Source organism: Syngnathus floridae, chromosome 17 (assembly GCF_059516105.1).
Source record: "Syngnathus floridae isolate MCC-2025c chromosome 17, RoL_Sflo_1.0, whole genome shotgun sequence".
NCBI classification, from domain to species: domain Eukaryota; kingdom Metazoa; phylum Chordata; class Actinopteri; order Syngnathiformes; family Syngnathidae; genus Syngnathus; species Syngnathus floridae.
Window position 1 is genome coordinate 7,176,053 of NC_142429.1, and position 15,983 is coordinate 7,192,035.

The 15,983-nt window shown below is 41.5% G+C and overlaps 2 protein-coding genes across 13 annotated transcripts in view; one reads left to right on the top strand and one right to left on the bottom strand.

The window, feature by feature from the left end:
• mrtfbb (myocardin related transcription factor Bb) overlaps window positions 1–15,983 on the bottom strand; it is a 28,946-nt gene that overhangs the window by 8,765 nt on the left and 4,198 nt on the right. For 3 of the 10 annotated variants that reach the window (XR_015853556.1, XM_088358811.1, XM_088358814.1), the window contains exons 2-5: window positions 10,909–11,142; window positions 8,342–8,408; window positions 7,817–7,974; window positions 383–578 (exon numbers count right to left, since the gene is read on the bottom strand). Coding sequence is in view for 9 of the 10 variants with exons in the window: in XM_088358811.1 (XP_088214937.1) it covers window positions 383–479 (97 nt within the window). In the remaining variant the exon portion in view is untranslated. Of the gene's footprint in view, window positions 1–382; window positions 579–969; window positions 1,034–7,816; window positions 7,975–8,341; window positions 8,409–10,908; window positions 11,582–15,983 lie in introns of those variants that run through there. The other 7 variants (XM_088358815.1, XM_088358821.1, XM_088358812.1 and 4 more) reach the window with 7 other exon arrangements.
• shisa9b (shisa family member 9b) lies at window positions 10,420–15,535 on the top strand. Of its 3 annotated transcripts, none has more exons than XM_088358826.1 (4): window positions 10,420–11,183; window positions 11,404–11,510; window positions 13,496–13,639; window positions 14,277–15,535. In XM_088358826.1, exons 1-4 carry the CDS (start codon window positions 10,672–10,674, stop codon window positions 14,648–14,650), a joined length of 1,137 nt encoding a protein of 378 aa, XP_088214952.1. In that variant the 5' UTR covers window positions 10,420–10,671; the 3' UTR covers window positions 14,651–15,535. The 3 variants fall into 3 exon arrangements, with proteins under 3 accessions (XP_088214952.1, XP_088214951.1, XP_088214953.1); XM_088358825.1 differs by having other exon boundaries at window positions 10,421–11,183; window positions 14,274–15,535; XM_088358827.1 differs by having other exon boundaries at window positions 10,422–11,177; window positions 14,274–15,535.

The window sequence follows — 15,983 nt, forward strand, 5'->3', positions numbered from 1 at the left end:
AAAAAGAATCATACTCAAGTTAAATACAACAGAACTGTATTCAGGGAGTGATTCTCTCATGTACCACTAGAGGGAGCATGCATAGAAAGAGTAGCAATACAGCGACATTTTGGAAATACAATTTTTTAGGTCTGGGTTCGACTCCCGTGTGGAAACAGAATTCCACTAACACTTACAATCCGGTAAATCGCACATTCTTGACGCACATTCAGATGTTTGTCTTTTCTTCTGCCACAACAGTGACAGTGATGTCTACCATGCCAAGAATTTTAGCGTTGCCTTGTCACTTCCTGGTGTCTTACTGAGCCCCCCCCCCCCAAAAGTAGCCATCATTCAATATTGTCCTCACAAATATCAACAAGTACTAAGTAGCAGGACTTACTTGATTTGAACTTGCCTGTGCAGATGGAGGGGGGCTCCACATGGAGGCAGGCCATCATGGAGGGTGCTGTGCTGGGGGGGCACCTCTGGAGTCCCATGGAGCGACACGGCGGCAGCTGTCCGGGGTAGACCAGACTCAGCTCCGAGCCAAGGACAGCTAGGGTTGGCGGCTTCGAACCCCCTCCTCTGTGGCTCAGCTGAGAAAGTGTGTGTTGACAGTGTGTGTGAGTTAAAATCAGTAGGAGGGATCGGCGCTGCTCGTGTTAACCCTCTCAAGGCTGCTTGGCCAGACTTTAGGACAGTTAAACATAACGCACGGGCAAATATAAAAAAAATGAAAACACTCCCTAAGAGCATGCAAGACTTTTGGATTTTCCATTATAGTTATTTCAGTTTTACTGGATTTTTTGTTGTTGTTGAAAATGCTGCATTTTTAGTTTCGGATATATTCGTTTTTTTTAAGAGTATTTATTGAGTATTGTGTAAAAAAGCTTTTTTTTTCGATTTACTTTACAAATATATTTTTTCATTTTTATTTATTTGATTTGGCTAATTTTTGACTGCATTCACACAGCGCATTCAACTCACCCGCACCGCACTTTTCGCAATAGTGGACACTTCTCATGAGAAGTCTTGTTTTTTCTTGATGGAGTCCTAAATAACAAAGACATGAGTAAACACACCAAGCCCTCGGGGACGGGGAAGCTTATCTTCTAACTTGTCTTTATTAATTTATGTGCCCGCTATGCATGTTTTATGATGAACTTCTTTCCCCCCTTCCGCTTTTTATCGCCATTACAAGTCGTAACAGAGAAGTAAACCCAAACGGGTCAGTGTGGAGGTGGTATGCTAATGATCGCGCTAACAGGAAGTGAGATAAAAAAAAAAGACTAATTGAGGTGAGTTCCTCTAATTTGAGGGGAACCGGGATGGCTCTAGAGACACTTTCTCACTGCTTGCTACATTTTTTTTCTTTCTAAATCGTGGTTTGAATTTGATGCTGCGATATGTGTGAACAGGCCTCCACATGCTGGACCAGCGCTGAGAGCCAACTTGATAACAAATGACGTTTGCTTTCAGGAAACGTGCACGTCACGCAGCGGGGGCATCCGTTCAAGTCGAGGGGGATTAGCGGAAGTATGAGCAGTCCCTATTTACATGAAATAATGGTTAACAACCTGAGCTCTGCGGGGGGGATTAGGAATGTGGGAAAAACATGTCCTATTAATCAGCTCGGGAAGCAAAACTCAATGAGTGCCATTATTTACCTGTCGAAGCCCCCTTCCAAAAAAAAAAAAATCTGTTTTGCGTTTGCTCTTTTTCAACCTCTGGCTTAAATTAAGTTTCCAGTTGACTAAATACTAAATAACGGAGAGAACAAAGCGATCACAGTGACGTGACAGAATTTTAATTTGCAACTGCGACAAGTCATTGTGGAGCTTTTGATGATTACAACACGGATTATTGCCTCCATCTGCAGCACGCCAGGCCAGATGTTTTTGACTAAAGCGCGACTTTAATACAGTGAAAACACTCACAGACGCGCAATGGTGCTGATTTTGTGGTTTCGCAACAACTCGACCAGTTTGCTGTTTCATCCATTCCAAACATGACATCAGATTTGGGAAGTTGAGCTACACTCGTACGGCCAAGTGTTGTGAAGATGAATATTCTTGAAATATTAATATGTGCGTAGGGGGGAAGAAAACTAACCAAAGTAAAGTTAACCGCCCCACACACACTATTTGTCTGTCTTGGCTGAAATTTTCAAAATATCTGTGCTATATGCTCCAAGATGCCACAAGATGGCGCCAAATCCCAGGCTGATAGGGAAGAAGTAATCGGTGTCAAGGAAGTAGTTTAACGTGACGCATCTCAACTCTTTAACATCAACATCTCAAAGTCTTTAAATAGACCTTTCATTTTTAAGATGTACAGTCAGTTAGTTTACGATAAAATGTATTTGGTGGGGCGTTGTCAATACCAACAGCATTGTTTTGGTGAAGCAGCATGTGGCTCTGTCTATTTTCCTAAGCCTTGTTCCAAACAACTTTCAACAACTGCCTGTTTTTAGTCAGTAAGCAGCTGGTGTAGCCTGCAAATCATTTACTGCAGTATTTTATTTTTTTTGAAGCTGCATTAAAAAGCTTTCGGGGCGCTACTGTCGGTTTTCCGATGGCGCCCGATGATTGGCACGTGGTAATCGCATACAGGTGCACCGTAATCAAAGAGTCAGGCTACGCAGCACTCACGTTAAGCTCACGTTTAAAATAAAAGCCAGACTGGCAAATTCCTTCTGCGGTTTGACTGTATTCATTCCAAGGTGGCTTCTTGAGAAGGTTAGGAAGATTCACAGGAGCATCAGCTTTGGCCTAGTCCAAGAGGTTCGTGATGCTAATCCTTGTTGGCAAAAAACACGATTCTATGAGATTTGACTTCTGGCTCCCTGATTGACGGGTCATGAAACCTGACGTACAATGTCTCCTTGCAGTTTTTTTTTATTTTTTATGCAGGTAGTAAAAAGTCTGGGTCATGGCATTGGAAGCATCACAAAGCACCTGGATGGAGATAAGGAACCAAAAATGCTTGAGTAGAAACTTTTTCAACTCTTAGGGATGAGCACATAAATTATGATCAAACTTAAGCTCTGTCGGTTTTTTTTCTATTTTAATTATGGACCTTGGAGGTTCTATTGACTCTTACTAAATATGAAATGTATACAAAGGAGGCGAGGGGAGACATGTGTTTGAAAGAATTTGTAACAATTTCTTCGCACTCAACTCCCGTTGCAGCTCATGTAAACCCGTGCAAATGGTGGGAAAGCCAGAAGAAAATCCCCGTGGGCCCTTCAGAGTTCTTTTGAAGCGACACTCTGCACAGCTGCCTGCTATTCATCTCAAAACTACTAACAACTTTCATGAGATAACATCACTTCACACTCTAAAAAATACACTCTGTTTTTCTATTGTCAAATGTTGGGTGTCAAAAATATAGATTTACCAAAAGCTCCGTTCTGTAGTATAAACACAAACAGCAACTAGGAAAACAAGTTTCTCATGAAGCGAAGTGTCTTCATCCAAAACCATTTTTCTCTCCTCCAGACATGAAAGTCCAATTGAGCGTGCTTGAAGTCATCTTCAAAAATTCATTTCCCAGATGTGCAAGTGCCAACGCAGAGCTGCTTTGACTGACAGAAGCTTGAGCAGAACCTGAGCCACAGGTTCAAACACAGCTTTGGAAAAAATCAGAGCCAGGGTTGCCCTTGGGGGTTACATCACTAAATACCCACGTGTCACCAAAGCCAGGACAGGAAATTGTTGTATTCAACCATGTATGGTTAGCAACTTTTTTTTTTTCCTACTTCTTCATTGTTAGTTTGCCTAATGACAACACGAGGCTAGTTTTCTTTATGACCCACAACGAATATTTAACATTATATATTAGATTCAATATCAAGCAATCGGCAAACAAAAACCACACAGCTAAAAATAGCCATTAGATAGCTCAGGGTTTTAAAAAAATCAAATAAAACGATTATGGCGACACCAAAGAGTGGGTGACGACTTCACACTTGCCCAACATTCCCAGATTTCAACAGACTGTAGCTTTCCCATAGCCCTAATTAACCCTCGAGTGGCCTTGACTCAACGTGGGCTCGCAAACAAACAGATGAAAATAACCATATGTGCTTGCCGGCATGCCGCGACTTAATACTGCTGTTGTTCGTGTTGCTGGGCAGAACTCGACGGGCAAAAAAACAAGTAGTGGATCTACAATGATGACTTTCTAGACGACCAAGCAGTTTTAGACTTGACGTTAAAGGATATTATAATAGCCGGCATGTGCTTTTGCTGACTCAAGGGGAAGGTTTACATAAGGCCAGGAGAGGTTCTGACGTGACATTAAATGTGTTCTGCAGTTTCTGAGGTTTAAAAAAATATATAGAAATGACTGTTTCCAGGCCAGCACCCTAAGTGTCCATTTGAAATATATATTTTGCAAGCTCACAAATCTTAAAGGATAGATAATTATGGTGCAAAAAGCTGTCGGAGCGTATAATTAGGGGCTCTTTTTTTTCCCCTCAACCCATATTTCTATTCAGGCAGAGGAAAAAGATATTATTAACGTTCGATGGAAAACAGCATTAACTCAACAACGTTAATCCGGTGAGCTATAATCACAATATAAATAAATGTAAATGATCATGTCTCGCTTAAGATAAACTGACAGCTGATGAAAAAAAAATACATTTAGTTATGTTAAAAATGAAAAGCTTTAATTACTATAGGATATAAGTTTAACGGAGTGCCCCAGGGTTCTTGTCTCAGATCAATGCCTTTTCAATTTTAAACTAAAAGCTGTGACATAGCATGCAAGCATTCAAACTTGATGACTATTGACACATTCTTAACATGTTTTGTGTGCTGGGGAAAAAGATAATTTGGTCCTTTGAAAAGCAGGAAATAATATAATTTTAGGCCCCCTGGAGAGATGTTTTGAAGTCCCATGTGGGAACTATCTCCAAATTTCTCCTTAGAATCATAGACACAAAACATCTTTCAGGAGGATGCAGACTCGAAATGAAATATATCGAAGGGCTCGTGCATAGCCACTTTGTCATCGCTCTCCTGCCGACCCACTCCCTGAAGCAGCTATGGGAAAGCGTCAAAGTTCCCCCGATTACAGACATTTCCTTCCTGCGCCATATGCAACCATGCCAGGAATGGCTGTAGTATTTACTCAGGCCCAAAGTGAGTGGAGCCCAGATCCCACACCCACATGGCATTTGCATCACGGCGTGCAAAGGCCACAAGCTATCCTTATGGGAGCATTCCCTCCCTGTCCACACAGACAAAAAAAAAAAAAATCGACTTCAGTTTGGTCAGGATTCTTTGGGATGACTCAAACAGATTATGTCATACGAATTAGGGCGACCGTGGGACCCCTACGATCCATATATTTCTCTTCAATTAAGAAAATATATTCATCGTGGAGCCGAGAATATAACTCCCTGAAGTTTGTATCTCCCGGAGCAAAAAAGTTTTAATGACCTTAGACATTGTTTGTATCTTTCATTCAATAACGGTAAAATACAGTTTGACTCCAGAACCGATTATTTCATTGGAAACACTGAAGGTCTGAAAACATGATGGTTTACTTTGGATCTAATTATTTTAAAAAGGCTCAATATGATGTTTACAACACTAATATATCACTGTGCCGCAAAATAACTAAAAACATGACCAAAATGAGACAAACAGAAGAATCTGAAGAACTTCTAATGTGGTTTGCAATATGTAAACAAAAAAGGATACATAGTTCTAACCCTGAATATTTATTTTGGGAGCTGTGGGCGGCAATAAAAAACGTGGTCAAGCTAAAATATAACAACACATCCATCCCGGGAGCGATAAAATAGCTGTCTGAGAAAATAGTTGCTCAAAGTTTGCTTTTCAAAACTCTCACCTAATATAACAGAATGCGAGAATGTACAGACTAGTGCTGCCCTCTACTGTGAAATAATGTTTTTGCATCTTCGGGCCACTGCACTAACTTTCCCAAATTCAAATGGTTCCAAAAAAAAGTTCTCGTGATAAAAAAAAAAAGGGCTGACCACTTAGTTTGAAATGCTTGACACATGTGGAAGGAGTCAGCAAAATTTGTAAAACTGCTCGTCAGCATTGGCGCGCCAAAGACAGAAGGCTGCATTGACAACTTTGAGAACTCGAGCCCATCTATTCCTTTGTTATGGGAATATGTGTCATAAAATTATATCTGAGTCCATGTCTTTTTATATTACCTTTTCTCCATCCCACGTATAAAAAAATCTTTTCATGAAGCCATCAGAGCGAGATAATTTGATTTTACCAGGCAATTGTCAAATGTGAAATTATCAAGATGTTCTTAAATCTCTAAGAGCGTTATTAGAATAGGCCAGAATAAGGGGCGCCTCCATTGAAATTCATTTATGCTATATTTGTGCAAAAGGCCTGGACATGAAAGTTGATACTAGATTATAAATTGAATTATAAGGAAACATTTGCATTCATCTAACGTCTGCCTCTATACAGGCAGTAATGCTCAATTTTGATACCCCCCAAAATATATATTGTAGATTAAATGAGTCTTTTATAAAATATTTAATGTACAAGGTTGCTCAGATGTCATTATTACACATTTGAAAAAAAAAAAGCGAGTTCAAATGTAGATTTTTTTTTTTTTTTAACTTGGTTCTATCTGATGTTACATAGCCACTGTGAGATGTATATTTTTTGCTCTCTCAATAAATGGAATGTGGTTTTCATTTCTCATTTCCAGTGCATATATATATGTGTGTGTGCGTGTGTGTGCAATCATCATAAGCTCCCTATTGGAAATATCATTAATTTATTCAAAATGTATTTATAAGGCTGCACATGAATCTGCATGTTTTCCGATTCCATTTGGAGCTGATGATGAGAACACCTGCGACTTCCCAAGAGCTCTCATTTAGCTGCCCGAAATGTGTGTGTGTGTGTGTGTGGGGGGGGGGGGGGGGGGGGGGGGGGTCAGGTACTCCACAACTTCAGCTTTGACCCCATCGGAAAAAAAAAAAAGGTAAGAGTGTGGTCTGAAAATAGGTCTGATCGAAGCACCCGTGTTTCACGTTACATCTCCCGGCCTCGAGACCTGAACGACATCTCCTCTGTCACTTTTTGAAGCGCTCCTAATTTAGAGGACACTATTCAAAGTCACCCTAACTTGACCTCACTTTACCTGCTTCCTTTTGTTATGATATTTTCGCCTTGATTTGCTATATTGTGCAGCGATTTTGAAATATAATTGGGCTGGCCCCACTCCCGGTTAAAACAAGTCGTGTGAGTGCAGAGTGCAGACATGGAGGCTCGTTATGGCCTGTGAAGCTCACGTCTTGAGAGGGGGAAAGAACTCTCCTCTCGCCATAATGAGCCTGACAAGACACCGGAGACTCGTGAAGGCATGAAAGCGGCCGCAGGAAATAAGCAGAGGCTCTCTGACATGGGGAGGGGGGGGTATTCTGTAGGGTGCTAGTGACATTGAACTTTTCCACTGTACTCGCCACTAGAAAGAAAATAATTACACTTCAGGATTTGAGAATAAACATTTTTTGTTTGGAAATTCTGTATTTAAAAAAAGCTGTCGATTTTTTCGAATTATTATTTCTCACGTGCCATGTTTTGGGCACAAAAATTTGATTTTTCCCATTGTGACCTCCGGACGAAAAGCTCTCAACATATTTAAAGGTATTTTAGGAAATTGTCTTGTTTTTAATTAGGGATGCAGCCTACTGTACTGAAATATCGCCCAATAAATATGTCCAAAATTATTATATAATTTAATAAGTGAAATAAAAGATGTTATGAAGATGTCTGGCCAGCAAATCCACGTGACCTTTCAAAGCCCACCGGGGCCCTACCTGTGCGAGACGTCCGTCTCATCGTAATGATGCTCAGCTGCGGTAGCAGATCATGGAGGATCAAGCCCGCCTCGCTTCTCGCGGTCATCGCGGCTGATTCTTCTGTTACCATGACGACGTTTCCCCTGCACTCTACCGCCTCTTTGATTGCGTGCCCGCTGAAGAGGAAGACAAAAGGGAAAAATGTCAGCGTGTGTAGCGTTGCCGGCGAACGCTTCGCAATCATTTGTCCGCAAATTATGCCACTGGCACTTTTCTTCTGTGCTCATCTTTGGACGTCATCCAATGGGGCCATATAATGGAAAATTGACTTTTTAATGACTTGAATACAAACAGGACTCTAAAATGTGAGATGAAAAACTAAGGAAAACTTTTGTGATTTCTGAAGTTTCATATCAAGGCTCAAATATAGAACTCTAGTTTTTTTTTTTTTGCACATTAGCATGAGCTGCATTTTTTTTTCCAAATTAGCATTAGCTCGTCCGGCACATATTTGAATATTTGTGTTGTGGACACGAGGCGTACGTTTGGCACATGGATCTGCTTCAGGAATTGCCAAAATATCTGGAAACTGCAGCTGAGTGATGAAGGGCTGAGGGGTGAGAAACGACAATGAATAGAACACTCAGTAGACCTTACTTTGTCACAACACCCTAACTCTGTCCCGGGTTGTCATGGTAACAAAAACTGAATTCAGTATTGCACAGTGTGGCAAAAAAAGTATGCTTTATCCTTGCATCAAATACGTTGATGTAGGAATGCCAGACATTATTGATTCACCTGCAAAAAAAAAAAGCTCTTAGTAATCAACAGCAAACAAAAACAAGAAGCAGCATGTTATGTAAGTAAGTAGCTTGTTTAACTCAACAGCTGTCCAACAAGCGCCCCGGAAACCCATTGAAGATAAAATAATGGAAGATGATGCGGTGCAATGGACAGTGACATTTAAAATGGGGAAGTGTCAGCATGCAACCACACAGGAAGTCCATCCATCGTCATTTTATATATCTGTCTGAAAACACGTGCAGTTATTTAGAGAGCGGATGTGCCCATTATGACCCTATTCTGTAAATTAACGCTTTTGAAGACCAGCTTCCTGTCAACCTTTTTCCCTGCGCTGGTATTAAAAGCTTTCAAAGAATAGATAAATATAGCGGTCCAAATGAGCAGAGTTAGATTAGCTTTGAACGAAAACAGACTTCATCTGAGATCACAGAAAGTTATGAATATTCCGCACGTCGACGGCATCAAAGTTTTCCGGAGCGTGTCACGCAGAGGTTGAACGTTCATCGTTGTCTATACGGCCTTCATTTACTCCACCGTTGTGGACTGTAAAAATGAAAAGATGTTATTTATTCAATGGTAAGTCATTACATGAAAATCCCCACACATTTAATTACGCTCTGTGTGTGTGTGTGTGTGTGTGTGTGTGTGTGTGTGTGTGTGTGTGTGTGTGTGTGTGTTGCAGCACTCTGGTCGACCCACCTGATCCCGCGCCAACGCCTGTCGCACATTTTATGCAGCTGTCATGCTCTCACTGCAATTTAGTAGAAAATTGTACCCAAAAAAAGCACTTTAAAGGGTGTGATGTAACCCAAATTAAGATATTAGTTGGAGCACATTGTAATCTCTAAGTGATTCACCAGGAGCTAAAACATCATATTGTATATTTTAAACAAAAAGTTGAATTAATTTCCCGCCTTTTTATTGATGTGTTAGCTAAGTTAGCATGTTAGCTAGCGAGTGTAGATGGAAGCTTTGCAAAATTCAGCTTATTTGTTTAGGAAAGTTGTCTTCATGCTGCCACCCTCATTATCAACTACAAAAATATCTTGATGGAGGTAATTGGGGCGTAAACATGGCGCGGACGTTTCTGATTCATGTAACAAAGCCGTCCCCGCGTGAGCGACGCTGACACGGCCTAGCTAGCTCAAGGCTAAGATGTCTGTTATTTGACCAGGTGGCCATTTCGCAGTCGGGAGCGAGCTGTTCGTACTTGAAAGCAACTCAAAAAGTTTCCTCCTTAGAGAAGTCAAACTATTTATAGAAGACGTAGCGAGATGAAACAAGCCAAAAGTCCCCCGGTGGCCAATTGTAAATAAAAGTAACCTCCCACCGCCAAGATGATTCAACATCAAAAAACGCAAAAAAACAAAAAAGCCATTTCTCAAGTGGCAGATGGCAGGCATAATTTCTCCAATCAGAAAAAAAAAAAGTTATCTAAAAATAAACCGCTGACTAGTTGCGGTTCTTTTTCAGAAGACGCGTGAGCAAAATCACTGTCACATGGTGTCAATATGGTTACTAGTTTGTTAACTAATTTGAAGTGACCTTCCACCCTTTTCCTTTTCCTTTGCGAGAAGTCTGAAATGTACATTACAGAATGCTGTTTGTATAGAAAAATGGTAATATCTTGAGATACAACTTTAATTTATTCCACAACAAAGTATCTTAAATCCTCTTGTAAATGGAAATGCTGTTAATTTGTTCCAGCTCCTTAAAATAAGCATTTTGAAAGCACGCTCTCTCTCTCTCTCTCTCTCCATTTCTCTCGCTTTCTCTCTCACGTACACACAGAGAGCACCTCTCTCTTCTGCGTCTTCCCTCACCCAACTTGTTTTGTCTGCTGCCACTCAGTGCTGGAGAGAGGCAGCCTGAAAGAGGCTGAGGACCTCCAGCACGGCGCATTTTTTCACCCCGTCTTGTCACTCGAGAGCTGGAACTACCAGATTACATCGCATTAAGGGGAAGTAGTGCTTTGGCGCATGGCAAGTTGCACCCAAAGCACTTTTACGCACGGCTCTCAGCGCGGAGGATGTGAGCGTGGAGGGGAAAGAAAAACAAAGTGAGGCAAGATGCGCGGCGCTGAGCTGCTGCTCGCTTACGTCCTGGCCAAAGTGAGCGTGCGGCACGTGGAAGGCCAGGTGGAGCGCGCGGCGGACGAGTTGGTGCTGGTGAGCGGATACAACGAGTCGGCGGAGTCCACGACGAGCGGCGTGACGGAGATCCCGCACACGGAGGACAAATGTCGCGGCTACTACGACGTGATGGGCCAGTGGGACCCGCCGTTCGTGTGTCAGACGGGCAACTACCTGTACTGTTGCGGCACGTGCGGCTTCAGGTTCTGCTGCGCCTTCCGCAGCTCCCGACTGGACCAGACCACCTGTAAGAATTACGACACGCCGCCGTGGATGATGACAGGCAGGCCGCCGTCCAAAGTGGACGTGGCGCAGGACTCAACCAAGGACAAGACCAACATGATCGTGTATGTCGTCTGCGGGCTGGTGGCCATCGTGGCGCTGATTGGCATCTTCACCAAGCTCGGGCTGGAGAAGACACAGCGACCGAACCAAGACAACAGGTCACAGTAGGACTTTTTATACAACTTTTGAAATTATACTTTGCCTTTAATGGCCAAAAATAAATTTTGCAGCATAGTAGGCTGGGAAGTGCATGCCAAAGCAACAGGTGGCGCTATAGCCACAACAGTCGAGAGCAAAGTAATTTCCAGTCATCTTGAAATCATGATTGCACCTAAAAATTCAACAAGCATTTATTGTATTTGGGTATTTATATCATCTTTGCAGAACTTTGGCACATGTGACCCGTCATCCCGCCTCTGAACATACAGACGAGATGACCCTGGGGCTGCACTATGAGAACATGCAGACAAGAGTTGCAATAAACAGTCTCCGTAAGTGTTATTGACAACAAATTTCAAAATAGTTTTGACATTGGATAAATATTTCATTACTTAAAAAATCTGATTGCTCTATCTATAGCGTCCAGATGGCTGTTGTAGTACCAATACTGACCTGTGAGAGGCAGCATGGTGCAAAAAGGAATCTGATTTACGGAAAAGACATAGAACAAGACGGAGTAGTAGCAACAGCAACAGCACAAACTTCGGATCGCTTTATAATCACTGCCATTCCATTTCACATCACGAGTCAAATTTCTCTTGACATTCACAAGAATTTGTCTCAAACTCTGACTATTTTTCGGAGTAAAAACTTTTTTAATCACCCTAAACCTTTGGATAATTGCTCAGGATAATCTGTCGAGACAAATTATAATGATTAGACGAGCCGATCTAAAATTTCCCACAATTTTGATTGTTTGTCGCCATAAAGCCGTTGAAGGTGAGCAGCGCAGCCTAATTATCCAGACAACAACTGTTGTTCCCATGACGACAGTCTTAGCGAGATTCTTAAGGGTGAATCGATATTTTTGTCTCATGGTTCTGTCAGTTTCGGTTCCACCACAGCCGTGCAGCGTTGGCCATCTCGAGTCACACAATCGAACGGTGCGGTGTCTGTCACATTTCAAAGATTCCGTTCGAACGGGTAACAAGGCCTGAGTCAAATCATGTGCATAGCAGTAGATGACACAAAATGACTTTGGCCCACTTTTACTTTAATTGTATGAAAGTAAAGCAGGTCAACAAGTGGAGACATTTGCCTGACAAAGCAATGTTGTGTTGTGTCAAACCACAACGACCTGGCCGGGGATTGCCCTAAGGTCGGCGCTTTGATCACCATCGCCTCTGGCATGTCGGATTGTAGGTCAGATAGATGTACTGGAGCTCGAAAGCTTGGAGGGAATTGACTTCACACAGACCAGAAAAGAACTAAGTCCAAAGTCAAGGCTGGAAGCCATGAGCTGATCACAAATGAGTTTAGTGAAAGAAAAACTCAAGAGCAAAAGGACATGGAATTTAATAGTTTTTCCTTGGACTCCCTTTTTATGGATTGGTTAACACTTAACTGATTTTACCGAGGAATTGGTCGTCAAAGCCGTCTTGTGCATCGTAAGGCGAGACGGAGTTGGCGATTTGAGACTTCTTGCGCATTAATTAGCACAGTAATAAAGTCTCTTGCTGACCAGTGGGGAATAAGAGCCTCATTAACCTCATTCTGGATTAATGATCTGTTTTTCCACAGAAATCCAAGAGCAAGGGAAAGGCCGACTCAAGTTGGTAAACCTCTAAAAATGGCGATGACAATGAGGGAAAGAACCTTATATGAATTAAGAAACTAGTGATGTAGATTTTTTTTTTTTTCCCAGTTAATTCAAACGCAATAGCCCCTATAATTGCTCTAACTTTCCCGCTCTAATCTAACGGCGACTTTCCGAACATCTGCTAGCGCTGTCGTGCCAGGCCACGACGGAGCGTTTATTTGCTGCACAGCCATTAATTACGCAGATGTCTCGTGTAGGATTGGGAGAGCAGCCACGATTCTCCAGCTGCATGTACAGAAAGGCTCAAGTATATTCCGCAAACAATATAAAAAAAAGTCATTCCGCTGAGCTGATGTCTTACAAGTCCTTCACTGCAATATAAGTTATAAGAAAAAGTTAACAAGCTAACTTTTTTGTCGTCCTTTACAACTTCTTACCTACTTTCAATTATTGTATTTCTGGTAATATGCCGCTAAGCTAACAGTTAGCCTAACTTCATCCTTTACAACTTCTTATTTACTTTCAATATTTGTATTTCTGGTAATATGCATGCACCATGCTGCCCCTCACTGGTCAATATTGGTACTACATATTGTTTTATCTCAGAAGATTGGCGGTTGTTGGTGGGGATATAATTATTTGGTTACCTCGAGTACACGGAGCGCTAAACCACAAGTATTGCATTTCAAATATTGGATCTTTGTTTTTATATTTCAGACAGCCCCCAGATGAACAACACGACGACGCCTGTGTCGCCTCTGCTAACTGAGCCCTATGCACTGCTGGAGCAGATCAGCAGCCCTTATGAACCGCAGACGTCAATCAAGGACTTTAACAAGTATGCCACCCTCAAGGCTGTTGGTAAGAATAGAAACAACATTTTTTCACGCTAATTAAAATAGTTCCAGACAACTATTACAAAAAAAAAATTGTCAATCAAAGTTTCTTGACACTTGGTTGTTTTTTTTAGGATTCTAGAACTCTCCCTTCTTTAACATTGAATCAATAGGCAAACAAGGCCCGAAGAGAGAGGAAGCAAAATGTATTTATAGGATGTGTTTGTCGATCGTCTCAAGTGATCATTTTGGAACTGCTCCGACGTACACCGGCAGTTGAAACGAGACAATTGCCAAAACCTTAAAGCGAGCCCAAAAATAGACGCGCTTTCCCAGGTGGCGCTAAAAAAAGGATGTTCAAAACACGTCGGACACTAGACGTCAATATCGATAAGCATCCAGCAGTGTTCCTTTTTGAACAATCTCTCTCGGGGACCGTTTTGGACCATGCAGCTGAAGCTCCTCCGACTCCTCGGAAGTGCGTCTCAAGCAAACAGATAATTAGGAACGATCAAAAATAGAGCAGATCTTAGCTAATGAGATTGAGGACAGGAGGCGATCAAGAAAACCCGGACCGGATTAAGCTACTGGAAAAAAAATCTTGTCCAAATATTTGAGGACCCCTTGGTTAATGCTTCTTGCTTTTGTCGATATGTCAGCAGAAAAAGCGAACGACAGCTTCTACATCAACCGCCGCCAAGTGCTGAGCGGAATAACAGCGAAGGGCGGCCTTCCAATGGAACACGTGGAGCCGGAACCCAGAAACCCCTACAGCCCGCCTAGACAGATGTCCAGCAACCATAGCGGACGCAAACACAAATACCCGAGAAGCTACAGCAGCTCCCAGTCGTTGTCCTTCGGTTCTCATTCCAGCCCGGCCACGCCGAGACCTTGGGAGAGCAACGACACGCTGGGGCTGAAGCGGTGCTTCGGCCCGACTAAACTTTGCATCACCGGGAGGGAAGTTCAGAACGTTCGCTTCTTGCCGCCGCAGCCCTATTTGGTCACCAACAGCAAGACGGAGGTGACAGTATGAAGAACAGCGAGTGCTTGTGTAAAATATGACTGTGGACTGTTCGACATAAAATCATTTGAGTGTTAACGAACAATAATACCAAAATCACAAATTCTAATTAAATCATACACACTGAAACTCTGCGCACCATTTTACTTATATTATTTATCTTATTCCTGCCAAAATAAACTGGGTTACTCTCAAGCCACCACTAAAATGTAATGTTTCATAAATTCCAAAAAATAATTAAAAATGGCTCAGGCTGTTATGTTTATTACATCATAAGCACATATACAGTATCTAAAAGGCACAGTTTTTTTTTTTTTTTACTCAACTTGTGAAATTAACACTTAATTAAATGTGTTTGCCTATTTCAAGACTGAGGTCATATTTTCCATTTCAACCAGTCACAATGCTATTAAATGTAGTGAGTACATATTATTGTTACATTCTGTGGTTAATTGTTGTTTTCATATCAGGAATGTACATTACATATGTTTGATACACTATTTGTACTCGCTTGTTCTAATGAATGCCTTTATCTGGGCAAGATTGATATTTTACAAGAATAAAGAAAATGTCTTTTATTATGGTTGCGAGACTATTCGAGATTTTAGCTACTTGACCTTTAATGGTACAAACTGGAAAATTTATCAAAACAAGCTTTTTAGGTTGGTAGTTGAGCAAAAGATTATATTAGAGGACTATTTGAAATATTTTCAAATTATTTTGGGGTAATAGGGCAGTTGACTAATTTGTAATAACAACAAAAAATGGGAACACAGTCCAAATTATTTGAATTTTTGGTGGATTGTCCAAAAAAAAGAACATTTTTAATTGTGTTGCAGCAGTACAAAAAATGGCATGGTTTTGTTTTGTGTGGCTATTAAAATATTTTTAATAACAGACTGTGCCGTTTCATGAATCGGATTTCGCATTTGTTAGTCTACGTTCAAGACGGCCAAACATCTGTTTTCTGCAAAACATAATTAAATTAATACTTGATTAATGATGTATTGGCGCTCACTTCTTGGCTCTCAGTCCAAAATCATTTACAGTCTAAAGAAGAGGAAAAAAAATCTTCCTCTCGCATTAAAAGTCATATTCATGGAATAACATCCCACACATGAATCCAGCTAATATTTATTATACATGTTGCCCAGTTCCTGTTGTTAGTGGAGCCTCCGCCATGTAACGTTAGCTGTCCGCTGGGAATTTTAAGCGCCAAGTTCAAGGGTAGACTGAGGGGAAAGCGAAGTTGTCTGGGAAGATGGAACGAAAGAATCCTTAACTGTTTATTTATTCACAGACTGACATCTTGCCAGACTGGCAAGCTGAAAATATCCTAAAATAG

Excerpts from the sequence above, each read along its gene's own strand:
- shisa9b (XM_088358825.1), top strand. The coding sequence starts at position 10,672 with ATGCGCGGCGCTGAGCTGCTGCTCGCTTACGTCCTGGCCAAAGTGAGC. Across the intron at positions 11,184-11,403 it reads AACCAAGACAACAGGTCACA|AACTTTGGCACATGTGACCC; the intron begins GTAGGACTTTTT and ends TCATCTTTGCAG. Across the intron at positions 11,511-13,495 it reads AGTTGCAATAAACAGTCTCC|ACAGCCCCCAGATGAACAAC; the intron begins GTAAGTGTTATT and ends TTTATATTTCAG.